Below are 27,250 nucleotides of genomic sequence, written 5' to 3' on the forward strand. Positions count from 1 at the left end.
CACGGTGGAATACCACACGGAAATTAAAAAGGAGATTCGCGTAGAATATGACATCATTTATAGAGAAAGAAAAACACAGTCTTACCTGTGGGACATAAACATGTACAGAAAGTCCTGGAAAACCACTCACCAAACTGGCAACCAGGAAGACTAGAACTTGGGATTGGGGCGCATGATCAGAGAACGTTCCCCTTCTCCGTAAGATAGTAAGTATATTCATGCATTATTTATATTTTAATTTTAAAAATAATCTTAAGAACCTATATACCTAAGGGTCTGGAAGTCTAGATCCAACAGCCAGCACCAATGCAAAACCTTATGGATTTCCTGGCTGGTGTGGCTCAGTGGTTGAGTGTCAACCTATGAACCAGGAGGTCACCATTTCTGCTCCCAGTCAGAGCACATGCCCCAGTTGCAGGCTTGATCCCCAGGGTGGGGAGTGTGCAGGAGGCAGCCGGTCAATGTCTCTCTCTCTCTCTCATCGCTGTTTCTACCTCTACCCCTCTCCTTTCCTCTCTCTAAAATCAATACAAACGTATTTTTCAAACTTTATGGATATTTCTTGTTTAATCTTAAACGTCCATGCAAATTCTATACTCCATAATATGTTTGTTTTGATATGATCGTGATGTTTTCAATGTTGACTCATTGGTTAAGTTAGACAGCTTTCCTGCCGCCGCCGCCGTCACCGAGGAGAGGCAGTCCGGCGTAGCTGGTTCTCCAAGAGGCACCATGCCGTGGACTCGGGTCCTCAGCTTGCACCACCGTTGCCCCCTGGGGACACTGGAACCCCAGGGGAGGAGGCAAGCCAGCCTAGCGGGTGTTAGTTGTTTGGAGGCCTGCTGTGGTGAGGATGAGATAAGTGAGAGTACTCGGTTAGTGACACATAGCAAGCTCTCCGTGTCTTTGTTTGCCCTTTAGCTCGGCCCTGGCAGGTGCCAGCTTGCTCTTGTCCACCGGAAGTCAGGGCCCTCCCACCCCCACCCTCTCAGCGGCCAGTCCTCTGGATCCCAGTCTCCACGAGGGGGAAGTACTGAGTGCTGGAGGGACCCACTTCCTACTTCCCCGGGAGGTTCTGGCTGGGCCTCCAGCCACTGTCCAACAGGAACACTCTGATCAGGCAGTTTTCCTCAAACCGGCCCCTCAGGACTGCCTCCGGCTCAGGGACCTCGTCTCTCCCTCAGCCAGCCCTGGGCAAGGTCACAGGGTCGTTTCCCTCAGTGCACAACTTTCTGGTGGCCGTGAGAAGGACGTTTCCTGCGTAGCTCCCACAAAGAGGAGCAAAGGAGCGAGGGCGCGGCTGAGGCGCTGTGAACCCCTCGCCTGTGTCTGCTGGCAGCCAGCCTCGGAGCCGGCAGGGACACACGCTCCTGGCTGGCCGGGCGGCTCAGGGGAGGAGTCCCCACAACAGTCACCTGCACCCCAGCCTCCTCCCTGCCTTCACGCGGTCAGACGGGCATCCATCCGAGCTGTGGGCTCCGTTCTCTCCCCCGGCCGTCTTCCCTCACCCATCTCTGCACATTTGAGCCCACCTTGGTGTCTGCTTCTCAGGGTCCCCATTTCCTCAGAAAGGGGCTTTGGGCTCTTGGACCCCACCAGCCTTCCCCCGACGCCCAGGACGGGGGCTCAGGCCGAGGGGCGCACATTGTAAGGAGGTGCCGGGGTTCAGAGAGGATGAGAAATGGCGATGCCTCCCGAGAGCACTGAAGGGTGAGTGGGAGGGCAGGGCCCTCTGCGTGATGGGGACAGGAGGGTGGCACAGGCCAGGCTGGAGAAGGGCAGGGCCCCTCCGATGCCGCGCCAGAGACCGGACTATCTCCTCTACGCAACAAGGAGCTGTTGAAAGTTTTGAGCCACTGAATCGCATGACCTCGTTTGTGTTTTCAGAAAGATCTGACGTGTCAAGGCTGGGAGGGCAACAGGAAGTTACTGCGGAGACTAGGTCACTTGTCTCTTCACAGAGATTTCATGCGGAAGGAGTCAGAGTGCAATCGCTTTTATTAATGCTGCTGGATTTTACAACCAATAGCCCATTTACTTTATTGTTTTATTTTCTAGCATGAAAGAGGCCCTCAATTAACCCTCCCTCCTGTGCCCCGGAGCCAGGGCCGAGCAGGCTTCCTCTGAGGACACAGCCAGGAGTGCCCACCCAGCCAGATCCCGGGCCTCTCTTACCTGCCCACAGCCTCCCCGGCCCATCTCTCAGCTCCATCACCCAAGGAAGTCCCCCCTTTGGCACCAGTTGCCAGGGGCCCCCAGGCCTGTCACACCTCAAAGGAGGTGGTCCCAGGCCAGCGTCTCCCCTAGGACAGGATGGGCAGCAGCCTCCAGGCCCACCTGCCGAGCCCCCAAAGGCCCCCAGCCCCAGGGGTTACCCAACGCCCAGAAAGTGGGTCTTTGCGCTAAAACCAAGGAAGGTGTGGAGCCAGCTCAGGGGGATGGCGCCCTCTATCCTCCCCAGCAGCAGGCCCAGGGCGGGGGGAGCATCAGGCTGTTCTCTTGGTTGGCACCTGGGGGGGAGGGGGTGTTCCTCTCCAAATCCCAGACACTCCGTGAGCATATTCCAGAGGGAAAGGGAAACAAGGTGGGCGGTTTGTTCAGCCGGCAGGGGCGCTGGCGGTTTGCAAGCGGCTGTTGGATGGAGGACTGTGTTTGGGGCTTCCTGTCCCTGGTGGCTGATAGGACCTGATCAGTGGCTCTGAGGTGGACAGCTGACGGAACAGATGGGTGCCCAAGCGCTTCTCCAGGGGCCAGCGCCACCTGGGAACCTGTAGGAAAGGCACGTTTGGGACCCGCCTGGAAGGGGGCGGCAGTAGAGTTTGGGGAACCAGCTCGCATTGTGAGAATAGGAATCCTGCTCTGCTAGCCATGGCTGCGTGGTTCGGATTAAAGAAGGCACGTCTTCCCTGGCGGGAGCTCACTGGAGAGGCCGCCTTCCTCCCCGTTGGGAGCTGCCTGTCATCATGGAACGATGAGCAACTCTGCTCAGAAACCAGTCGCCAGCCTTTGAAGGTCCCAGCCCTTTGGCACCCCGCAGGCCTTTGCAGACCTCCAGCCGCTCACCTGTGAACGGCCCACCTGGCACTCCCTTTGGCTGTCTCCCTGTCACCCAGCCCTTGCACGTCACTCAGCCCTTTGAAGACCCCAGTCCTCCCGCAGATCCATCTGTAAGCTGCCCGTTTGCCTACTTTCCTTTGTGCTTTTACCGCATCAGCAGCGGCTTGTGGTGGGGGCAGGGCAGGTGTCTGTGGCTGACCTGCTGCTCTCCCGGCTGCCGGCAGGACTGGAATCAACGCTCATGTGTGATTCCACCCTGTCTCTGCCTCATTGGCTCGAGCAGTGACAGGCAGCACGGACCCCTTGTCCAGACCTACTGAGCCCAGACCTACTGAGCCAGACGCTCAGCCGCCTGTGCTTGGACCCGCCACTGCTGCGCGCTCTGGAAAGGGGGTTTGACCTGCTCCAGTTGGAGACACTGAACGGCCTGGCGAGTGGGCCTGCTCCCCGTGGAGAGGGGGGAGGGGAAGCTGCAGGCCCCCACCCCGCCCTCACCCCAGGGCTCCAGCTCCTCCCCGCCCCAGGCTCCTGGCCCTTTGCCCTCCGCCCCTCAACCTCAGTTCTTCCGGGAACACTTGCCTCTCCTGGTTCCCAAACTGGGGTTTCCCCACTGACCCGACGTTAGACCCCTGCCCCACCACAGCCCCCTTTTCATGCCCAGAGACTGACTCGCAAAACTCTCGGAGCCCCCACCCCGCCCCCCGCCCGGCAGGCCGCTCAGGCCACCTGGCTCTCGGGCCCCACGAGCAGCAGCGGCTGCGCATTCTTGCCCTTGTCGTGCCAGCACACGTCGAAGAAGGGGTACACGGGCCCGGGCAGGCGCTCGTGGAAGGCGAAGAGCAGCTCCAGCGCGTCCGCGTCGCTGGCGTCGTAGAAGGAGAGGACGCCGTCGGCGAAGCTCAGGTACAGCCCCACGCGCGCCGGCCGCCGCTCCAGGTGGCGCAGCGCGCGCGGCTCCTTGGCCTCCACGTGCGCCTCCAGGACCTTGCCCTCCCGCTGCCCGAGCAGCCAGAAGCCCTGCGAGGGCACCGTGTGCAGCCGGCCGCGGCGGCCGGCCTGGGCCGCCATCACGCCCAGCGCCCAGCGCGGCTTGTCGCCCACCTCCACCTCCCAGTAGTGCTCGCCCTCGGAGAGCAGCTCCCGCGCCACCACCGCCACCGCCTTGTCGAACTGGCGCGGGTCGTCTCCGGCCGGCGGCGCCTTCTGCTCCGAGCACTCCGCGCGGCGGCCGCAGGGGGACAGCACCAGGCTCGGGTGGGCCGTGCTCGGGTCGAAGGTCAGCTCCCGCACTGCCGGAGAGACCGTCAGGCCCGGTTACCCTCCGCGAGCCTTTCCCCTCGGCCAACCTATGGGTCAGCCTGGTCTCCTCTCATCCCGGCCCTCGGGGTGGGGTGGGGGGTGAACCCCCTCTGCTCACTGGCTTCGGCCAAAGACTGCCGCTCTGAGCTGCAGCTTGCTCAGCTGTAAGCGGGGGCCGTGACTGCCTCCTCCCAGGGCTGTGGTGGGTGAGGCTGATACAAGGCACACAGCACCGCCCAGGACCCAGGTCACAGGCAGGAGACAGTCAGGAAGCCTGGTCCGCGGCCCCCCTATCTCACCGCCTGCGACCTCAGTCAGTCTCTGGGCCAGAGTCTTCTCTTGGATCAAACAGAGTTCCCCCATCCCCCGCCCGCAGGCCAGCGAGGCTGCCCCACCACGTGTACAGGCCCTGGAGCTCTGGAGCGGCGCCCCCAGTGCGCTCAGCTCCGGGGAGAGGAGGCTGAGCCACAGGCCACCAGAGCCCAGGGTTCCAGCTCTGCAGACCCTCAGGACCCAATTAGCAGGGAGTATCCTCTCCACTGTGCACAGGGGCAGAGACTGGCCAAGGAGCACTCAGGGTTCAAACCCAGGCCCAGCAGCAGCACCTTCCTGTAGGCAGCATCCTCCCCAGTCAGGCACCCACCTATAAATCCCACGCCCTCAGGGGTCCTTCTCTTAGCACAGGTATTAGGGTACAGGGATACCCTAGAGCAAGCATGTCAAACTCACGGCCCCGCAGGCCACATGTGGCCCACAACAAACATTTTTGTGGCCCAGCCAATATAACTGTATGTAAGAAATGTTTTAATAAAAATTTCATAACTTAATTTTTACACAATCCTGTTATACATAATCTATATATATAAAAGGCTAGCCCTGACCAGTTTGGCTCAGTGGATAGAGCATCGGCCTGTGGACTGAGGGGTCCCAGGTTCAATTCCAATCAAGGGCATGTACCTGGTTGCGGGCACATCCCCAGTAGGGGGTGTGCAAGAGACAGCTGATTGATGTTTTTCTCTCATTGATGTTTCTCTCTGTCCCTCTCCCTTCCTCTCTGTAAAAAAACAATAAAATATATTTTTAAAAATAAAAATAAAGGCTAATATGCTAAGTGTCTGTCTGGGTAATGATGTTACTTAACAATGCCTGGCTTCCTCTCCCTAGCAACTAGCCTCCTTGCAGTTTCTTCAGCCCAGGAACACAACTTGCTTTACAGCCAGGCGCAAACACTTCACAGTTTAACCAAATGTTTGTGAAGCGTTTTCTCGTGCCTCATCTCATTTGATCCTCACAGAAGTCCTGGAGTAGGTAGCTAGGAGACTCGATGGAATCCTATTTTCTTTTCATTAGCTGGAAAACGGAGATTTAGAAAGCTTAGACACTTGACCCGACTGAAAAGAAGTAAGAAATGGTGAAACTTGAAAATGACTTCAGGTTTTCTCACTGCAGGATCTCTCCACATCACTCTTCTGCAGAATATAGTCAAACACTGCTGCAGCTAAATATTTTACCCTTTGTTCTCCCTGCATGATCTACAATAATAATCTGCTTTGTGTTGATATTTACTGCTGTGACCCTGACAATTACCTGAAAGAGAAGTTGGGGTGTTTCACTGGGCTGGAAAAAGTTTAGCTAAGTCAGAAAGCAGGTCTAATAGGCAAGTTTATTCTATATATATAAAAGGCTAAGTTGACTTGCAGATGCATAATACATATAAAGCTCTCGCTGGCACCAATCACACACGTGTATGTGTGTGTGTGTTTCCATCTGTCATTGTCAATCGTGAATTTGATTGACACTTCTATTATAGAGAAATGGTGAGTAGCAATATTAAAATATTTTACCCTAACTGGTTTGGCTCAGTGGATAGAGCATCAGCCTACGGACTCAAGGGTCCCAGGTTTGATTCTGGTCAAGAGCATGTACCTTGGTTGCAGGCACATTCCCAGTAGGGAGTGTGCAGGAGGCAGCTGATCAATGTTTCTAACTCTCTATCCCTCTCCCTTCCTCTCTGTAAAAAATCAATAAAATATATTTTTAAAAAATTAAAATACTTCTTCTAATTAATTTCCTTTTGATGTGCATGAATTCGTGCACCAGGCTACTAGTTATTAATAATAAACTACAATGTTCGCTAATGACTGATTACTATAATCGTGTTGCATTCATTTCCCTTATACGCCTTACACGCAGGCGCACCATTTCTCTCCACTAATACTAGCAGCGAATATTTTAGCAGCCGATTGCCACGTCATTAGTCTTGTACTGACTTGTTTGGTGTGTGCAACAGGAAATATTTCGCTTTCGGAGAACACGAAAAATAGGTTTATTTGCATTATGCTTATTAATTTGTGCAGTTATTCAGTGTCTGGTAAGTTTAATGTTCAAGAAAAAATATTAATTTTTATTAAAATGTTCTATGATTTTATGTTCACTATGACCCATTTATTTCAGCCCTTTGTATTCAGCATGTCTCTATCAAAATAAACCTACGTTTCTATGAAAATTGAAGCTTTTGTTTCTTTGCGGCCCCCACAAACTTAAACCTTGTTTTTCTGGCCCGTGTTAGCCTTTGAGTTTGACACGCTTGCCCTGGAGTCTAGAGGCAAAGGGGCAATGGGCACCTTCTTCTGTGACCTTCCTCGCTGAGACTGGGAGGCCTCTCTGTGTGTGGCTGCGGCCTCCCAACAACAACACGGTTACAAACATAACATGCCTCCCAGTACCTGGCATCAGAGCACGGAACATCTTCCTCCACACCTGGAATTTGAAGTCATCTGAGATGACAGGCAGCTGGATGTCCAGACGGGCAGGCGGTGGGGACTCTGCCAGGATCTTCTGCAGCCTGGGGGTGGGGAAGTGTCTGTGAGGGGACTTCCGGAGGAGGCATGGGGTGGGGGAGGGCCAGAAGCAGTGCCCAGAAGAGAGGACAAGGCTGTGGAGTTCCAGTATCTCTCCACATCATTCCTCGGCTGACTTTCCAGTTTGGAAAGATGAAAAGTTCTCGCCCCGGCCGGGTGGCTCATTTGGAGCGTTGTTCCATTCACCAAAAGGTTTCGGGTTCGATCCCCAGTAGGGGCCAGTACAGGAGGCAACCAACTGATGTTTCTTTCTCACATCAATGTGTTTCTCTCCCCTCTCCCCCTCTTCTCTCTCTGCAATCAATAAACATATCCTTGGGTGATAATTTTTTTTTAAGATGAAAAGTTCTGGAGATGGATGGTGGTGATGGTTGCATAACAACGTGAATGTACTTAATGATACTGAACGGAAAATGTGCACTAAAAAATGGTTTACCGCTGGGGTGGCTCAGTGGTTGAGCATCCACCCATGCACTGGTTTGATTCCCAGTCAGGGCACATGCCCAGGTTGTGGGCTCGATCGCCAGTAGGGGGCGTGCAGGAGGCAGCCGATCCATGTCTCTCTCTCTCATCCATGATTCTATAGCTCTCTCCCTCTCTCTTCCCCTCTCTCTAAAATCAATAAAAACATATATTTTTAAATGGTCAATTTTATTTTGTGTACATTTTACCACAAAATGTTTAAGTCTTTTGTTGGGATAAGGTCCAAGCCCCTCAGCGCTTCCGTTTGCCCACCTGCCACCCCAGCACACCTTCTCTCCCTCTTGCCTTCTCTCAAGGCTCTTCCCCCAGCTCGTGACTGACTAACTCCAGCTCGTTCCTCCAGCATCCAACGCTAACGTCCATCTCCTCTGCAAAGCCTGCCCTGGCCACCCACTGCTCTCCCCGGCCACCCACTGCTCTCCCCGGCCACCCACTGCTCTCCCGGGCCACCCACTGCTCTCCCCGGCCACCCACTTCTCTCCCCGGCCACCCACTGCTCTCCCCGGCCACCCACTGCTCTCCCCGGCCACCCACTTCACTCCCCGGCCACCCACTTCTCTCCCCGGCCACCCACTGCTCTCCCCGGCCACCCACTGCTCTCCCCGGCCACCCACTGCTCTCCCCGGCCACCCACTGCTCTCCCCGGCCACCCACTGCACTCCCCGGCCACCCACTTCTCTCCCCGGCCACCCACTTCACTCCCCGGCCACCCACTTCTCTCCCCGGCCACCCACTGCTCTCCCCGGCCACCCACTTCTCTCCCCGGCCACCCACTTCTCTCCCCGGCCACCCACTGCTCTCCCGGGCCACCCACTGCTCTCCCCGGCCACCCACTTCTCTCCCCGGCCACCCACTGCTCTCCCGGGCCACCCACTGCTCTCCCCGGCCACCCACTGCTCTCCCGGGCCACCCACTGCTCTCCCGGGCCACCCACTGCTCTCCCCGGCCACCCACTGCTCTCCCCGGCCACCCACTGCTCTCCCGGGCCACCCACTTCTCTCCCCGGCCACCCACTTCTCTCCCCGGCCACCCACTTCTCTCCCCGGCCACCCACTGCTCTCCCGGGCAGCACTGAGCACAGTGATGCCTACGTCCCTGCCCTCCTCTGTCTGGGAGGTTCCTAAGAAGGACCAGGTCACGTTCATTTCTATGTTCAAAACCAAGTGCCGGGAAATTGCCGAGGACTGAATGGAATCGCAGGCCCATGGGGAGTAGCCCGTGAGCCAGCCAGTGTCCTTGAAGACCAGGGCAGGTTGGGGAAGGGGCGGGGCCAGGATGATCTCACCTGCTGGTCACCAGGCAGAATTTCTGGAGAGAGAAAAAGAAAACGGAGGTGAGGCAGGCAGGAAAGACTCTGGACATGACTGAGGATGGGGTGGATGGACCAAGAATGCTGAGTGTGGGGTCAGGAAAAATCAGAAAGGCCGAAAGAGGCCCAGAATTCAAGGCCACCCCAGCCCTTTATCTGTGTGAATTGGAAAAGGGTACCCTTCCTCAGGAAACAACACTCCGCGGGGGAAGACTGTCCTAAGAAGTGAACAAACCCACAGCGTCTGTGCTGTGAATGGACCCTTAGAGACAGCGCCCTCGTGCAGCGCCCAGCCTGAGCAACATACAGCAGTGGGGGCTCCCCCCCCCCCCCCGTGTGACCCTGGCTGGTCCCTGCCCTCTGGGCCTCAGGGTCCCTGCCTGACCCTGGGGTGAGCTCTCTGGGGCCCGGACCGGGCGAGGGGCAGAGGAGGAAGGTCACCCGAGCTCACCATGAGGAACTCGGTCTGCGGCTTGTCTGCCACCTCCTCCAGCACCTTCTCCATCTGCCGCAGCTGCTCCAGGTAGGAGTTCAGGCTCCCCAGCTCCTTCCGCAAGGCCACCCCCGCCTCGCCCCGCACCCGCTCGGCCTCCCGGTCCAGGGAGCCCTCCAGCGCAGCCAGGAACAGCCGCATCTTGCCCAGCTGCTCCCCCACAGCCTCCTGGAACTGACGCACTGTCTCCTGCGGGGCAGACCAGCACAGGCACTTGGCGGGGGAAGCCTGCCTGCCCCCCGCCCCAGGCTCTGCCGGGCCGAGCCCTCACCTCCATCTCCACCAGCTGGTGCTCCAGCACAGCCACGCTCTTCTCCTTGCGCGCGCATGCCTCCTGCAGCTGCAGCTTCTGCTGGGGGAGCTGGGTCTGGGGTGAGGCAGGCAGAGGTGAGCTGCTGCCCCCCCACCCCCCACCTGAGCCGCCCCGGACTCAGCCTCAAGGCCAGCGCCTCCTCCAGCCAAGCTGCATCTCACCTCTCCCCAACCCCCGCGCAGGGCTCCAGGCCCCCGGTTCTGTCCTGATGTCGAGAGCGCCTTCCCCTCCACCGGCCTGTTTAGGTGAGGTCCCCCAGCCTGAGCCCACACCCCCCCGCCCCCCGGCTCTGTGAGGGAGACACACACAGGGACTGGCTCCCCGCAGAGGGGAGTGAAGCTGGCGCCCGCAGGCTCCGGGGGTGAGTGTAGGGTGTTTGAAGTAGAAACGCAACCTCCTCCTATTCCCGGACAGCCGGGCGCTCCTAACGCCTCCTGCCAGAGTCCCCCTTCTCTGGGGGTGCAGGGCCGCGGAGTCACACAGCTCCCGTCCCGCTCCATGGCTTCCAACGCGTGTCCTCGCCTGTGGTCGCGCTAAAGTGGCGGCCTCCGCCCACCCCCTAGGGAAACCGGGGAGCCCCTCGGCGCGGCGCCGCCGTCGGGTGCCCGCGATGGGAGCCCGGGCGGACCTCTGGGCCTCCCGCGCCCGCGCCGGGACAGTCTCCGCCCCCGCCGCCCTCGGAGGACAGCCCCGCCTGCAGGAGCCGGCCGGCCCGCGGAGGGGGCGCGCCGTCGGAGGGCCGCAGAGGCTGCGCCATGTGCCGGAAGCGCGACGCCATCCTGGACGCGCTGGAGAGCCTGACGGCGGACGAGCTCAAGAAGTTCAAGCTGAAGCTGGGGGCGGCTCCGCTGCGCCGGGGCTTCCGCCACATCCCGCGGGGGGAGCTCGAGAAGCTGGACGCCGTGGACCTCACCGACAGGCTGGTCGCCTTCTACCGCGAGGACTACGGCGCCGAGGTCACGGCGGCGGTGCTGCGCGGCATGGGCATGCAGGAGGCGGCGGCGCGGCTGCGGGGCGCCGCGTGAGTCCCCCGGCCCGGGCGGGACCCGCTCCTCTTCCTCGCCAGGAACCCAGGGGTCCGGCCCCGCCAGTCTTCCTGCCCCTCCTCACCTCTCCCCACCCCTCACCCCTCCCCACCCCCCCCCGCCCGCCAGCCTTCCTGCCCCTCCTCACCCCCCACCCCCCCGCCAGCCTTCCTGCCCCTCCTCACCCCCCACCCCCCCGCCAGCCTTCCTGCCCCTCCTCACCCCCCCACCCCCCCGCCAGCCGCTCCCTGCGTTTTCGGGCTGAGCGGACGCGGACCCTGGCAAACTGCACCCGCCCCGCGCGCCCCGGGAGGCTCCCTGGACTCCTAAGACCCTGTCCCACTTCACGGGCTCTGTTATCTCTTCGCAGATGAAAACGGGCGAGGTCGGGAGCGGTGCGGTTCTCCGCAGAGGTGAGCCTGGGCTGGGGGGCTCCTGGCGCGGGGGGGGGGGCCAGCACGGGGCGGGAGACCGCCGCCAGCACTGGCTGGACGGGCGGCGGGGCTGGGAGGGAAGGGGAGGCTGATCGGGGGAGCCTGAGAGCTGGGTCTACCCCCTCAGGTGCTGATGTGGGGGGCTGAGACCACGCAGAAGCCCCCCGGACCCCAGCCCTGAGGCCAGGGCAGCTTCACCGAGGGACCCAGGGCCGCTGCGTGCCTCCGGACCGCGCCCCGTTCTGCCCCCGCGCCAATAAAGCCTTCGTGACAAACGGCCTGGCCTGTGTGGACACATACCCCCGCGTGACTGGCCTCGCGTAGGGCATGGGCGGGCCGGGGTGCGCCTGCGTCTCCATTCAAAGGTGAGGGCCTCTCTGGGCACCCGTGGGGGTCGCGCCCCTCGGGCGCCACAACTAGGTGCGGGCGCTGCGCGCGTTCAGGACTGACAGCTCCCACCAGTAACACAGCTCCAACCAGTAACACAGCCCTGACTTGAATCTCGGTGCCCAGGCGTGCCCGGAACGCCTTGGTGTGCGCCAAGCCAGTCCCACCAGGGCCCGCCCTGCGCGCCTCTTCCCTCTCCGCCCCGCCTCCAGCTCTTAGCCCCGCAGTCCCTCCCGCCTGCCCCTCCCGCGTCCCCCACAACACCCGGCGCCGTGGGCCCTGAGCTCAGAGTCCGCGTCAATGCAGCAACCCCCCGGTGGGCCCTGCCCCGTCCCACCGTCCCTCCACCGACCCGCCCGCGGCCGCCGGGGTCCCACACCTTGAGGCGCGCGTGGGCTTCGGCGGCGGGCAGCAGGCGGTGGCCGCGGTGGGAACCCAGCGAGGCGCACACGCCGCACACGAGCGCGCGGTCCTGCTCGCAGTAGATGCTGAGCGGGTCGAGGTGCTCCTCGCAGTGGCCCTGCGGCACCTGTGCCAGCCCCTCCACCAGGCGCGCCAGCTGCAGGTTGGTGCTGAGCGCCTGCGGCCGCGTGGGTGCCTGACAGGACGGGCAGGGCGCCGTGCCGTCCGCCCCCGGCTCCCCGGCCACGCGGCTCAGGCAGGCGCGGCAGAAGCTGTGGCCGCACTCGGCCGTCACGGGCGCATCGAACAGCTGCAAACACAGCGGGCAGGACAGCTCCTGGCGCAGGAGACCGGGCGCAGCCGACATGGCGGGCCTGGGCACAGGAGAGGTCAGTCAGGGAGACTCGGCCCCAGAAATAGCCCCATCAGGGACGTTGTCTCACTCCCAGTTCCTAAACACAAGCCCGGGTTGCAAACTCAGTCTTACCCACTGTCCTTCCCTGGCTTACCCCAGATTCTCCAAAGCCGCATGGGACCCTCCCGCCCTCACCGCCCCAGGATCCCCAGCACTCCCCTCCCCACTATCTCCAGGCCCACAGGATCCGCGGGACTCACAGGTCTGGTTGGAGATCACAGGCAAAAAGAGACTCCCAGGAGGCTCAGCCTCAGTGAGGCCTAAGCGCAGGGGGTCAGGGTGGTGTCTGAAGACAGGTGAGAGGCGAGCGACCAGCTCGGAGCAGGGACGGGAACTGGCACTCACGGGGCAGCTAGCAGTGGGCACCACAGCTGATGGGCAGCAGTGACTGGCAGAGGGATCCTCCCCACTGGGCTCTGGCCCCAGGACTATATTTAGCTGCCCTGCCTCTGCCTCCTATCATTTCCGGAAACCATTCTAAAAGTGAAGACTGAGTGGTCAGGGAACAAGCACCACATGTCAAGGTCACCTGTCCTGGCCCATCTCACTGTCCCCTCTGCTGCCCAGTCTGAAGCCAGCGCTCAGAGCCAGCAGGACACAGGGCCTCTCCATTGGGGAGGAGAGAGAGGTCTGCCCTTTCTCCCGCACCTCCACTCCCACGCCACAATCTGCAGCTCCCCCTCCCCAAGAGCGGCCCCTGCCCAGCCTGTCTGTCACCCACTCACTATTTCCCAAGCTAATGGCTCTCACACCCACAGTATGATCTCCCCCTGCAGGACAGGGCCTCGGCCCCCGCCCCCACCCCCCCACCCCACCTCCCCGGAAGGTTTTCTTCCTCCAGAGCTGAGGAAAGAGTCTTTTTTCTGTCTCGCCAGAGGTCAGCACAAGCCCGGGGACACAGTTGGCCTCCCTAAATGCTTGAAAAGCAATAATTGACTGGCAGTTGAATAAATGAATGAACCGAATCCAGAGCCTGCAGTCCAGAAGCCGAGTCTGCCTGGGAGCCCCAGGCCTCCCTGTGTGCTGCTCCTTGAAATCTCTGCCTAAATTTCATTGAGAATAAAAACCAAAGTCCTCCCTGTGGCCTACAAGGCTCCACCCAGCTAGACCCCATTTGTCTCTCACCCGTCACCCCCTTGCCCACACCAGCCGGGCCTTTGTACTTGCCATCCCCTCAGTCTGGAAAACTCTTTCAAACGAAGATCTTTAACCAAAGTCACTTTTTCAGTGAGGCTTTTCCTAACTCCCTGATTTCAAATCTCACGTCTCCCTTCCCTGCTTTCCTTGTCTTCATAACAGTTATCACCACCTGACATGCAAAATATTTAACTTTGTTTTTCGTCCATCTCCTCCTACCAGCATACGTGTGTTCACTGCTTGTCTCCAACTTAGAAATAAGTGTGTGGCACACAGCAGGTGCTCAATAAATACTCAACAAAGAAATCAACACAGGAACTTCTGGCCTCCCAGTCACCCCCTCTCAGCCTTTACTGGGGTTTGCTCTTTTTTCCTCGACCACTCTCTGTCTCCCTCAGAGATTCTGTTCCTGTTTTAGTCACTTAACTTCCTCTTTGGACTCTCTCTTTGCCTCTCTCTTGGGATTTTAATATTCATGTTTATGTGTTTTACGCCGAATTTGCACACAAGGTGTTCTGGGTCAGAGACAGATTTCTCATTGATTACTCACAGTCAGCAGTCAATGTTTGGCCCCCTGTGCCCGGGATTGCAGAGGGCCGCCTGGGAGGCACCTGGGCATTTCCTTAATTATCATCAGCTGAACTCAGGGCATAGGCCGATTCACGCCCTGGGAACATGCTTCCCCAATGAGGCTGGACATGTTAATCAGTTCTGACTTCATAGCAGCCCAGGTGTCCGCAGGGGCGGGTCTAGATATGTAAATCCAGTAATGCTGGGGCCTAGTTAAGAATGCAAATAAGCTCCTTTGATCCTAAGTTTTGGTGTTACTTCCTGGATTTTTGGGATATAAAATAAACCTGCTGGGTGGCTCAGCGTCGTCGTCGTCATGCTGCCTCTCCATCAGAGAGGAAAGATGGCGTCCCACCCAGCCCCAGCTTCATGAATCTATTTCTGCGTCTTGTTTTCTTTATTTCTATTATTTCTCAATCCCTGGCCGCCTCCACTTAGAACCGGTTCGTTCATCTCTCTTTCCGCGCGGGACGCGGAAAAGGGAGATCCCCGCCATGTTTGGCCCCCGCAGCTTCAGGCCCCCGCACGGGATGACGCGATGAGGGCCAGGTCCATTAACCTGTGAGAGTAGCCAGATACCCCACAGGTGAGCAACAAAAAGCATTTTTCCTGCCCTAGCTGGTGTGGCTCAGTGGATAGAGCGTCGACCTGCAGACTGAAGGGTCCCAGGTTCAATTCCAGTCAAGAGCACATGCCCGGGTTGTGGGCTCAATCCCCAGTAGGGGGCGTGCAGGAGGCAGCCGATCAGTGATTCTCTCATCATTGATATTTCTACCTCTTTCTCCCTTCCTCTCTCTGAAATCAATAAAAATATATTAAAATCAATAAAAAATAATTATTTTTCCTGCTTTTAAAGGGGAAGGAGGCGCCCTGGCTGGTATGGCTCAGTTGGTTGGGCATCATTCCCTGCACCAAAAGGTTGCTGGCTTGATTCCTGGTCAGGCACATGCCCACGTTGTGGGCTCGAACTCCCATGTGGGTGTGAAGGAGGCAGCCAATCAACGTTTCTCTCTCTCTAAAAATCCATAAAAAATATTTTTTTAAAAACGTATTTTTATTGATTTCAGAGAGGAAGGGATATATAGAGAGAAAGGCAGAAACATCAATGATGAGAGAGACACCTCAGTTGGTTGTCTCCTGCACGCACTGCAACCAGGACCAGGGATCAAGCCCGCAACTGAGTCATGTGCCCTTGACCGGAACCCAACCTGGGACCCTTCAGTCCGCAGGCCAATGCTCTATCCACTGAGCCAAACCAGCTAGGGCTGTGGTCGGCAAACTGCGGCTCGCGAGCCACATGCAGCTCTTTGGCCCCTTGAGTGTGGCTCTTCTACAAAATACCACGGCCTGGGCGAGTCTATTTTGAAGAAGTGGCGTTAGAAAAAGTTTAAGTTTAAAAAATTTGGCTCTCAAAAGAAATTTCAATCATTGTACTGTTGATATTTGGCTCTGTTGACTAATGAGTTTGCCGACCACTGAGCTAGGGCAATAAAAAATATTTTTTTAGAGGGGGAGGAGGCAACTGTCCCCCTCCTCTGCTTAAATGTCTAAACAAATCTCCTCAGGAGTCAGGAGAGCTCCTTGCACATCTTGGGTTTTATGACAAGTCTCCAAGCTCTGGCCTTGTCTCCAAGCTCATTTCTTCTTGAATGCTTGAGGATCTTGCATGTTGCACGCTGGCCTGATTAGGAAGCTACTCCAGGCTCCCTGGCACGTTGGGGCTTAGCCTAGGAACTTTGTTCAAGCTATAATCGCTTGGGCCCCTCAGGAAGAGATAAGAGTTTTATTATTTTTTTGGATCAGGCAATTAACTATACAAATGACTCCAGACTGAATCTTCTGATATGTGAGCAGTCTCAGGAAGCTAAGGCTTTCTCCCAGAATCCAGAGAAGTTTGATTTCCCTACTGTATCTCTAAGTCTCTGATTTTCTCTCTGCCACTTTTGATGGCTCAGACTTGGCCTGGGGTTGGCAAACAGGAAGAGGGTAGAGGTAAGAGCGTACCTGGAGCTGTTCTCTGAAACCACAAGCCACTTCAGTTTGGCTCAGAAAAGTCAACATCCCGAAGGTAGATCTCACCTGGAGTTCTCATCACTGCCAGGCTGGGGCTGAAGGGTTTAGTCAATAAGAGTGGGAACCCAGGACAGGGAGGAGACAGTCGACTCATTCCCTTTCTGTAGATGAGCCAGGTCTGACCTCTGACCATTGGAAGGGACATGGATTGTCTACAACAGATTCGAGGACGAGAAGGGGCCAGAGATCATGTCTAGGGGAGGAGAGGAGGACAAGTGTCGCTGACCCTAAGACAGAGCTGGGGCCCAGAGCTCAGCGGCTGCAGGTTTTAGCTTGTCCTAAGGGAGAGCATCCCCAGAGCTGGAATGGTAAGTGCCGTGGGGGAGGAGAGCCCCTTGTGCTGGATACATGCATCGGAAGCCAGAACCCCCCATCAGGACCACTGCAGAAGCAGGTCCTGAATGCTGACATCATGAGCTCAGGAGATCGCCTCCCTCTCTGGGCTTCAGCATCTTCAGCTCCGACAGAAGGATAAGGAGGATGATAACACAGCCCTGCAGCCTTGTCACGGGGATTTAACTAGACAATATGAGTAAACACCAGGGTGGTGTGCTGGCACCAAAGGGCTTAGGGCAGTGATGGGCAACCTTTTGAGCTCGGTGTGTCAAACTTCACCAAAAAACTGAGCATAACTCGGGTAGTGTGTCACTTTGAGGAAAAAACTAACTCCAAGACTCTAGTCGCAAATGTTTCATCCTCGGCATGTGGCCGCGTGTCATCAGAAATGGCTACGCGTGTCAGTGCTGACACGCGTGTCATAGGTTCTCCATCACTGGCTTAGGAAGTGCTAGGTTAAAACTTGACTCTGCTCTTTCCTTGTGTGACCTTGGGCAAGTTATTTAAGGTGATTTACTCACTTGTAAAATGAGGATTATTTGTGGTTTAGGATCAGAGCATTGGATTGTTATGAAGATTCAACAAGCTAATTCGTGTAAAGCACTTAGAACAATGCCAGACCCATAGAAAATGTTCACTAAGTGTCGGCAGTTGATATCATTACAATTATTATTACTAACTGTCCCAATGAATCTTCCCTGCATCATCCCCAAATTGAGAAACTGAGGCTCAGAAACTTCAATAATGACAAAGGCACCTACTATGTGTCAGGCCTGTTCCAAACACTTCACAATTCTTAATCCATTTATAATCTCTTAAATCCATTTGTAACCTTACAATAACCTCATCATTATTCCTATCTGACAGGGAGGCCTAGAGACACAAAGAGATTAAGTGACTTGCCCAATTCCTGGCAGTCTGTGGGCCCTCTGGACCCAGGAGGCGCAATCTGGCTCCAGCAATCAAAGGGTTACTTTGTTGGGTCGAGGGTCACACCCAGGAACCAATTTACCACCAACTGCTCTGGCTCTAATCCAGGGGGCAAGGGTGGGCCAAGAGGTAAGACTAGGAGGTTCTTTTCTGCCAGGGGTCAAAGCTCAGAGCTCTGAGACTTCCCCCAGAAAAGGGGGTCAAGGCAGAAGTGATTACCATGGATTCCCAGAGAGCTGCCCAAGGCCCCTAGTCCCCACCTTCCCAGGGCAAACCACCCTGGCAGTCTCCAGGAATGAGCAGGCTCTACCTCTACCTCCTGGGGGACCCTGGGCAACTTACAGTCCTTTTCATTCATGACACATCATGCAGACCCCAGAGAGCGGCTGTGACCTCCCTACGTCACCCAGCTAAGAGGCAGAGGGCTGGGAATCAAATGTGAGAGGGTCTGACACCCCTTATCTCCTGCGTGTCCCACTATTCCACAGTCTTCTGGATGTGCTTTAAAAGCCCTAGAGCAGTCTTCCAAGAGGAGGAAGTTACTGTTAGCATTACTGTTATTGCAACGCCTGTCCTCCTGAGGGTGTTTGTGGACAGTCTGGAGGAGGCATAAGCTTCCTTATACATAACTCTCCAAGCACTTTGTCAGTTTTTGAGGACAGACATGGCACTTTAAAATGGTGGTTGGCATCTGGGCCTAGGAGTCAGGCGGACATGGGTTCAACCTGTTTTCTCAGATGTTACCAGTGAAGGCTTCCAGAGTAATTTCTGAAAGCCTCGGTTTTCTCCTCTGTAAGGTGGGATAAATACACATGCCTCATAGGGCTATTGGGAGAATCCAATGAGATTATGAATGTTAGGTGCTTAGCACAGTGCCTGGAACAAAGTCCATTAAAAGAATGAAAGTTGTCGTTACTATTATTTGTCTTTCACCAGCACTTATCATGGGGTTGGACATCTAGTAGATCTTTAATACCTGTTTTTAGAATAACATAGATTCTTCCCAAACCTTGTGTCCTCCTGAGTTCAGTGTCTGCTATGTTCTCACAGAGCACAGGCACCTGTCACACAGTGCCACTTGTTCCCACTGAGTTCCAGCCTGAAACCCCTGCAGGAGCGAGGCCTCCAGTTCCAGGGGAGGAACGGCTGTGTGTCCCGGGCCCCTGGGCCCTTTGCCTCCCTGCGACATCACACCAAAGGGCTGGCACTTGCTGAGGCGATGTCCGGTGAAAACCACAGCCAGGTTCTCCTCTGTGTCTGAGCAGGAATGTGACTGGGGTTGGATGCCAGGGGCACGCTGGGCCCAGAAAGAAGGATCCTGGGCGGGGATAGGCGGGAGGAAGTCCTCAGCGCCCTCACGCCCAGGAAGCCAGGGGTGAGAAGCCCACCTTCTCCTCCGAGTCAGGATACACACTCCCCCAGGTGCAATTCCCTCAGCCCCAAAGGTTCCGTTGAAACGCGTTATATTGATTTTACTTAGAGCCAAGGCCACCCCATCCAAACTAGGGTTCAAGTGATACAGTCAGTGGCCATGTGGCCGAGGAGATCTCCGCTCTGAGAAGGGGGTGGATTGGACAAGTTCTTTAAATTCCATGGCTCAAACACACACAGCTTCTAAGATTCTACCAAATGTGAAAGAGCAGGTTTCTAGGATTCTAGATTCTAGGATTCTTTCGTCACTGCTTAAAGGCTTCTCCAGGCAAAGTCTGTGCCAAGCCCTGTGCTGGGTGCTGTGGAGCTCAGCCTGGTGGGGAAAACAGACTCGATAAACACTGCAGCAGGGGCACAGTAAGGGCATCCTGAGGACATGGTCCAGCAATAATTCATTTTGCACAGAGAGGACAGAAGAGTCCATGGCAAAGAGCAGACAGGGGACAGACGCAGATGCTAGACAGACAAGCTCTATGGTCCCCTCAGCTAGATGACCTTGGGCAAGTCCTTCGACCTCTCTGAGCTTCAATCTTCTCACCTATAAAATGGGGCTACTATTCCTATTCCAAAGGGATTGCTGAAAGGCTTAGAAACAAGACACATGGAGGATCACAGCCTAAAGAGGGGCTCCAATGTTTATTATTTCTTTTCTTTTTTTAATATATTTTATTGATTTTTTACAGAGAGGAAAGGAGAGGGACAGAGAGCTAGAAACATCGATGAGAGAAACATCGACCAGCTGCCTCCTGCACACCCCCCCCCCCGACTGGGGATGTGCCCGAAACCAATGTACATGCCCTTGACCGGAATCGAACCTGGGACCTCTCAGTCCGCAGACCGACGCTCTATCCACTGAGCCAAACCAGTTTCGGCCAATGTTTATTATTTCTTACAAGAAGTGACTCTTGTGCCACCAACATGGCTCAGTGGTTGAGCATCGACCTATGAACTTGGAGGTCACAACTCAATTCCCGGTCAGGGCACATGCCCCGGGTTGTGGGGCGTGCAGGAGGCAGCCAATCAATGATTCTTTCTCATCATTGATGTTTCTATCTCCCTCTCCCTTCCTCTCTGAAATCAATTTAAAAAAAAATTTTTTTTTTAATTGACAAATGCTGGAGGACAGGCAGGAACCCACCAAGCAGATCCGGAAGAAAAAAAAGCCAGACAGAGAGCAAGTATCTCATGTGCAGAGGTCCAGAGGCCAATATGGTGGAAGGTGCTGCTGAGGAGGTTGGCAAAGGCCTCCAGGCCAAGCCCTGGAGCGTGGACTTGATTCTGGGCACTGAGAGGCATAGCAGGTTTCTGAGCAGGTGGGGGACAGGATCAAGGTGTGGGCTAGGAAGGTGCAGCCTTCTGGCCACAGGGCACAAAATGAGTTGGAGATTCTAAAAGGACGAAGACCAATGAAGAGGCACAATAATAAACAGCCATGAGCCGAAACCGGTTTGGCTCAGTGGATAGAGCGTCGGCCTGCGGACTGAAAGGTCCCGGGTTCGATTCCGGTCAGGGGCATGTACCTTGGTTTCGAGCACCTCCCCGGTAGGGGGTGTGCAGGAGGCAGCTGATCGATGTTTCTCTCTCATCGATGTTTCTAGCTCTCTATCCCTCTCTCTTCCTCTCTGTAAAAAATCAATAAAAATATATTAAATAAATAAAAAATAAACAGCCATGAGCCAGGGAACATTGGCAGTTGGTGAGGGTGTTGGCACATAGTACTGCCCAGCCCGTGTGGGACAACACTTATAAGGATGGGGAGCAGGGCCCTGCTTCCCTTCTGGAAGCTCTTACACACAACATGCTGCAGGTAACCCAGCTTCATTCACCCCTTCACTCAGTAAATCCTCACTGAGCATCTACTGTGTACCAGCATTCTCTTAAGGCTCAGGACTCATGAAGCTCACATTCTGATGAATTGAGATGAATGCCAAATAAACAAATAAATGAATGGATGTGTAATATGTCAGGATCACATCACTAGAAGGAATGGTGCTTGTTACAGCCCAGCTGAAAGGGATACAGGGAGTCCCAGTACCCAGTGAGGAACGAGAGCCAGAATTCAAACCAGGGACTGCACGGCTTCAAGGCCACAGTCCGTCAGCTCCTGGGAGCTGCCTCTTTGAAGAGAGGCGCACCTTCCAGTTACTGGTATCCTCCCTTGAGCCATGAGACCCGTTTGCTCATTATTGATTCCACGAAGATTCACTGAGCACTTACTACAGGCCAGGAACTGTTCTGGGTGCTGTCGCTGTGACAGTGATGTGGACAGGCATGATGTGCAGGTACTAAACACACCGAGTTAGTGCAATGCACTCACAATTGCTGTGAGAGCTACAGGTAAGTAGCAGGTGTTATGAACTACTCTGGGAGGGATTCTAAACCTGGTCTCCCTGAGAAGGTGACATTGAACTTGAGACCTAAAGTCTCAAGAGTTTATCAGGCAAGAGTGAGGGGACAGATTTCCAGGCTGAGGGAGCAGCATGTGCAGAGACTGAACGGCAGCGAAGGAGCCTGGCTCGTTTGAGGAACTGAGGCCAGCGTGGTTGGAACTGAGATGGAGGGGGAACAGGATGTGGTGCAAGACAAGGCTGGGGAGATCCACAGGGCCAGACCAGCCGTGTGAAGAGCAAGCTAAGGATTCTGGGCGCAGCTTGGGCTCCAATCCCCAGCTTTCACCTGCTCATCTGGGGCAAACCACCCAGAGTGACTCCCACCCATGACTTTCCCTCCCGTCCAGAATCTTCTCAACTATCACAAGTGTCTCTTGTCATTGCGCCCCCAGAACCTCGGCTCCTGGGACCAAAGCCTGGCTCTCCCAGGAAGTTTTGACAAGGTTTCAGGAGCCACTGGGTAGCCCCGGTCATGTTGGAATATTTACTAAGTGGATAAGCGGGTGTTACCTCCATTTTACAGGTAAGGAAACTGAGGCTGAGAGAGAAAGTGCACACAGCTATTCTCCTCCCTTTTTTTAATACCTCATTTCTCCCCAGTCTGTGCAATTGGGAGCTACAAGGTCCTGGCTGTTAGGATTCTGATTCTAACATCCTCTGGCATGTGAGAGGGGATGCTGAGGTTCAGGGGAAGGTGGAGATTTCGGGTCATCTGAATTCCAAGATTCTAAGCCTTCCAGTAAACTGGGTTCCTGGCCCGTGCTAGCTAATGCAAGCCGGGAGTCGCGGGCACCACCCATGAGCGCCTCCCTCTCCCGTCTGGTCTCCCGCGTCCTACCTTGCGGACCAGCTGGAGGATCGGTTCCTGGCGCCCCGCTCCACGGCCAAGAGACTGACATGGAGGCCTTCAGGGAGGGGGTAGGGGTAGGGATGGGGGCGGGGCGGGAGAAGGGGCACAAGGGACAGTCTGGGGCGACCTAACTCCCACCCAAGGGCAATGGGCTGGGGCAGGGGCGGTGTCGGCAGAAGGCGGGAAGCTGCAGGTCCCGCCCCAGAGGAGACTTCCTGGTCGGCGGATACCCCGGTGAGCCGCAGCCGCGGCGGCAGGGGACCCCGGCGCCATGGCGGGCACGCGGGACGCCATCCTGGATGCGCTGGAGGACCTGACCGCTGATGAGCTCAAGAAGTTCAAGCTGAAGCTGCTCTCCGTGCCCCTGCGCGACGGCTACGGGCGCCTCCCGCGGGGGGCACTGCTGCCCATGGACGCCGTGGACCTCGCCGACAAGCTGGTCAGCTACTACCTGGAGGCGTACGCCGCCGAGCTCACCGCCCAGGTGCTGCGCGACATGGGCATGCAGGAGACCTCGGAGCAGCTGCAGGCCCGCGGCCGGGCCCGGGGTGAGCCAGCCTCCACGCCCTCCGGGGGCCCTCGCCTAACCCAACCCCCGTTTGCCCCTCGGGCTCTTTCGCTTTCTGTTCCTCCTACCCCCTAATGAAGCTCTTCCTGCTGGGGAGGGAGGCTTCCCGCGCTCGGTCCTGACTGGCCTCCCCACCCCAGGGCCCCGGACCCCCGAGAGCCTGGAGACACCACAGGAAGGGAGAGGACCACTTAGGCCTCCATTTCCTTACAGGCTCTGGAGCCGTGCCAGCAGGGATCAGTGCCTCTGCAGCCAGATCAGGTGAGGCTTCACGCCCAAACTCACCTGCCTGGGCACCTCACCAGCCTCACCACCGCGCCCCTGCACAGCCTGTCTGTTACCAAAACACTTGCATTGGGAGAGAGCAAGGTTGGGCCAACCTTCCCACCCACCTACCTGCTCACACACCTTGGGCGGAGCCTAGCTGGGGAGAGGTTATACTCATGCCACTCTACCTGGAGCCCGGCTGCCCACCTTGAGCCCCACCCCCTTAGGGTGCATTTAGAGCCATTCTGAAGCAAGCAGGGTTCTGCAGGAACGGGCCCCAGTTCCCACCCTGGGTGCCAGCTCATCTGCTCTACCTCTCCTTCCCCCAGCCCCGCACTTTATGGAACGGCACCGGGAAGCCCTCATTAAGCGGGTCACAGACGTGAACGGCGTGCTGGATGCTCTGTACGAGAAGGTCCTGACGGAGGAGCAGTACCAGGCAGTGCGGGCAGAGGCCACCAATCCAGACAAGATGAGGAAGCTCTTCAGCTTCGCTCCAGCCTGGAACCTGACCTGCAAGGATCTGTTCCTTCAGGCCTTGAAGGACACCCAGCCCTACTTGGTGGACGACCTGGAAAAGAGCTGAGGCAGCAGCTGGAACTACCAGGGGTTGGACGCGCAGAATGAGTGATTTTTTAAATAAAAAGTCAGCCTGTACTTGTGTGGGTTCTCCTGCTTCCAGCCTGGCCGCACATGCAGAGCTCAGCTACACAGCTAATTGCTGCGGAGGCTCAGGTGCAGCTCACTGCCTTTCAAGGGTGGGGCAGCAGGCTCCCCAAACTGTCACCCTTCCTGCCTGTCACCAAGGCGAATGAATATTCCTTCATTCGCCATTCAGTGGCTCCTCCGGTGCTATCCGAGAGAGCCCGCCTTGAGACTCCAGCTGGCCCTGCAGTGTGTTATAGGGGCGTGCACAAAGGGTCTGGACTGCGGGAGCCGGTGTGGCAGAGGCATTGAACCCAGGCACTCTGCTAGCTGGCAGAGCTTCTCTTTTGCCTCTTCCATGGGAGAGAGTACTTGTACAATTAGAGCAATTTTCAGGGGGAGACAGTAGCATCTAAACGTGGAAGACCACAAGCGACCAAATAAAATTCTAGGGTTCCTTCTGGCACTGACAGCAGCAGGCTAAATGACTCCCTGCCACCCCCTGGAGGAAGGGGTATGCCCAGAAAACATGCTAATCACAAAAGCAAAACTTTATGAATTCTAGTAGATATTTCTTCTTGTGGTGGAATTAAAGGAAATAGAAGTACATACAGTTGACCCTTGAACATGGGGGTTAGGGGTGCTGGCCTCCTACGAAGTCTAAAATCCCCATATAAAACTCATCAGCCCTCACAAAAACCAAATAGATTCACAGTCTGCCAGCTGCCAGAGGGGAGGGGAACTGTGGGGCTGAGTGAAAAAGTGAAGAGATTAAGCCCCCCAAAAAACAAATACAAAAAAGCACATCAGCCCTGGCCCGTTTGGCTCCAGTTCAAGTGTCGGCCCTCGGACCAAAGGGTCTTGGGTTCAATTCTGGTCAAGGGCAGGTATCTTGGTTGCAGGTTCCCTCCCTGCCCCTGGTTGGGGCACATACAGGAGGCAACCAGTCAATGCTTCTCTCTCTCTGTCTCTCCTCCTCCCTCCCTCCCTCCCTTTCACTCGCTCTCTAAAAAAAAAAAAAAAAAGTAATCAGCCCTGACCGGTTTGGCTCAGTGGATAGAGCATCGGCCTGCAGACTGAAGGGTTCCAGGTTCTATTCCAGTCAAGGGCATGTACCTTGATTATGGGCACATTCCCAGTAGGGGCTGTGCAGGAGGCAGTTGATCGATGTTTCTCTCTATCCCTCTCCCTTCCTCTTTGTAAAAAATCAATAAAATAGCCGAAACCGGTTTGGCTCAGTGGATAGAGCGTCGGCCTGCGGACTCAAGGGTCCCGGGTTCGATTCCGGTCAAGGGCATGTACCTTGGTTGCGGGCACATCCCCAGTAGGGGGCGTGCAGGAGGCAGCTGATCGATGTTTCTCTCTCATAGATGTTTCTAACTCTCTATCCCTCTCTCTTCCTCTCTGTAAAAAATCAATAAAATATATATATATATAATATATATATATATATCAATGAAATATATATATTTTAAAAATCAGTGGAAAAAACATCCTGGGGTGAGGATTAAAAAAACAAACAAACAAAAAAGAAATCTGACACAGAAAACAGTATGGTGATAACCACAGGGGAAAGGGTATGAGGGGGTAGAGTAGGGTCAAGGGGGATGAATGGTGATGGAAAGAGATTTGATTTGGGCTGGTAAACACACAATCCTATCTAATAAAGAGGGAATATGCTAATTGACCATCACTCCGTCACAAAGATGACTGCACCCACAGCTGAAGCTAAGTTCCCATAAGGAGCCTTAACGAGCAATCAGCAGGGACCTGAGGCTACACCCTCCCCCGCCCCCGTAGGGCTTGACAGGGAACCTCAGGCCGAGACCCCCGCCCAGTGGGCCTTGCCGGGGGAACTCAAGGTGCGCTTCCTGTCCTGGTGCTGGGCTAAGGGACCTCAGGCTGCTCCCCCCACCCCAGGGCCAGGCTGGGGGACCTCAGGCTGTGCCCAACAGGTGGGGCTTGACAGGGGACTTCAGGTAGCGCCCCCCACCCTGGCACCAGGCCAGGGGACCTCAGGCTGCACCCCCCACCCCAGCACCAGGCCAGGGGACCTGAGGCTGCGCCCCCCTGCCTGGCTGGGCTTGACAGGGGACCTCAGGCCATACCCTCCACCCAGCGGGGCTTGACAGGGGACCTCAAGGTGTAACCCCAGTGCTGGGTTGGGGGAACTTAGGCCATGCCCCCCACCCCTGCACCAGGCCGGGGGACCTCAGGCTGCACCCCCCACCCCAGCACTGGGCCAGGGGACCTGAGGCTGCGCCCCCCTGCCTGGCTGGGCTTGACAGGGGACCTCAGGCCGTACCCTCCACCCAGCGGGGCTTGACAGGGGACCTCAAGGTGCACCCCCAGTGCTGGGTTGGGGGAACTCAGACTGTGCCCCCACCCCAGCACCAGGCCAGGGGACCTCAGGCTGTGCCCCCTGCCCTGGCGTCAGGCTGGAGGATCTCAGGCTGCGCCTCCTGCCTTGGCACCAGGCCAGGGGACCTCAGGCCATGCCCCCCACCCAGCGGGGCTTGATGGGGACCTCAGGCCATGCCCCCCACCCAGTGGGGCTTGATGGGGACCTCAGGCTATGCCCCCCACCCAGCGGGGCTTGACAGGGGACCTCAAGGCATGCCCCCCATCCTGGTGCCAGGCCAGGGGACCTGAGGCTATGCCCCCTGCCCGGCGGGGCTTGACAAGGGTGGGACTGGCCGGGTCTGGATCTAACCCAATGGTGGGGGGGCCAGGTCTGGGTCTTACGTGATTTTGAGGCACATGTGGGTGGGTGGGGACTTGACTCTGGGTCCCCCTTTTGATGTGCACGAATTTCGTGCACCGGGCCACTAGTACAATATACAGATGATACATACACTGAAACCTATATAATTTTATTAACCAACTAGTGACCCAGTGCACGGATTTGTGCACATTGAAAGGAAATTAATTTGAAGGTGGCCAGCGGGGCAGAACTGGGCAAGACTGGCCAGACACACTCTGGAGCCAACCTCCCGTGGTCCCTCCCCAGCATCTGCGGAATGAGCGGGGATCTCTCCAGCAGGTGGGGGTCCCTCGGCCTGGCCTGCAGGGATTGGGCCAAAACTGGCTCTCTGACATTCCCCAAGGGGTCTTGAAGTGCGAGAGGGCACTCTGCAAAGTTGCTGTCATAGTACAGGGTGTACAGGGTGTGGAACACAAATGCAAGTGTGCAGTAAACCAGATTCAGGGCCGACAGTCCCCCAGCAACAAACCCACAGCTGAAGGTGGAATCATGTGGCCCCGCGAGGAATCGGGTTCCCTCCTCTCTGGTTTCGGGGTACATCACCCGAGAACCACCACTGCCGAGTCACTGCAGCTCGGCAGCTCCTGTGTTGAGCGTCTGCCCCCTGGTGGTCAGTGAGCGTCATAGCAACAGGTCAGACAGGCAGCGGGACAATGAGCATATTAGCCTTTCATATAGATAGATGTCACCCAATAAATGCAATAAAAAGGTTAAAAAAAAAAAAGTCAGCCCTCCACATACAGATATTCCAAAGCATAGTCCACCCTTGTACAACTTGCATTTGAACTGTGCAGGTCATCTGAAAAAACTC

The 27,250-nt window shown here is 56.4% G+C and overlaps 3 protein-coding genes across 4 annotated transcripts; 2 read left to right on the forward strand and 1 right to left on the reverse strand.

The window, feature by feature from the left end:
• Positions 1–3,774: 3,774 nt before the first annotated feature.
• Positions 3,775–12,430, reverse strand: TRIM72 (tripartite motif containing 72; the record flags this gene model as incomplete). The annotated part of the gene is made up of 6 exons (XM_079761107.1): positions 3,775–4,346; positions 7,083–7,201; positions 8,986–9,008; positions 9,461–9,691; positions 9,774–9,869; positions 12,041–12,430. 6 exons carry the CDS (start codon positions 12,428–12,430, stop codon positions 3,775–3,777), a joined length of 1,431 nt encoding a protein of 476 aa, XP_079617233.1.
• On the forward strand, positions 10,571–11,520 carry PYDC1 (pyrin domain containing 1; the record flags this gene model as incomplete). Its single annotated transcript, XM_079761146.1, has 3 exons — positions 10,571–10,836; positions 11,211–11,253; positions 11,402–11,520. 2 exons carry the CDS (start codon positions 10,571–10,573, stop codon positions 11,212–11,214), a joined length of 270 nt encoding a protein of 89 aa, XP_079617272.1. The 3' UTR covers positions 11,215–11,253; positions 11,402–11,520.
• A 9,996-nt stretch (positions 12,431–22,426) lies between the features above and the next one.
• PYCARD (PYD and CARD domain containing) lies at positions 22,427–23,644 on the forward strand. Of its 2 annotated transcripts, XM_079761121.1 has the most exons (3): positions 22,427–22,743; positions 22,977–23,024; positions 23,360–23,644. In XM_079761121.1, the coding sequence occupies exons 1-3, from the start codon at positions 22,467–22,469 to the stop codon at positions 23,614–23,616; spliced, it is 582 nt and encodes a 193-aa protein (XP_079617247.1). In that variant the 5' UTR covers positions 22,427–22,466; the 3' UTR covers positions 23,617–23,644. The 2 variants fall into 2 exon arrangements, with proteins under 2 accessions (XP_079617247.1, XP_079617248.1); XM_079761122.1 differs by lacking the exon at positions 22,977–23,024.
• The last annotated feature ends 3,606 nt before the right edge of the window (positions 23,645–27,250 follow it).

This window comes from Cnephaeus nilssonii, assembly GCF_951640355.1.
Source record: "Cnephaeus nilssonii genome assembly, chromosome: 2".
Lineage (NCBI taxonomy): Eukaryota > Metazoa > Chordata > Mammalia > Chiroptera > Vespertilionidae > Cnephaeus > Cnephaeus nilssonii.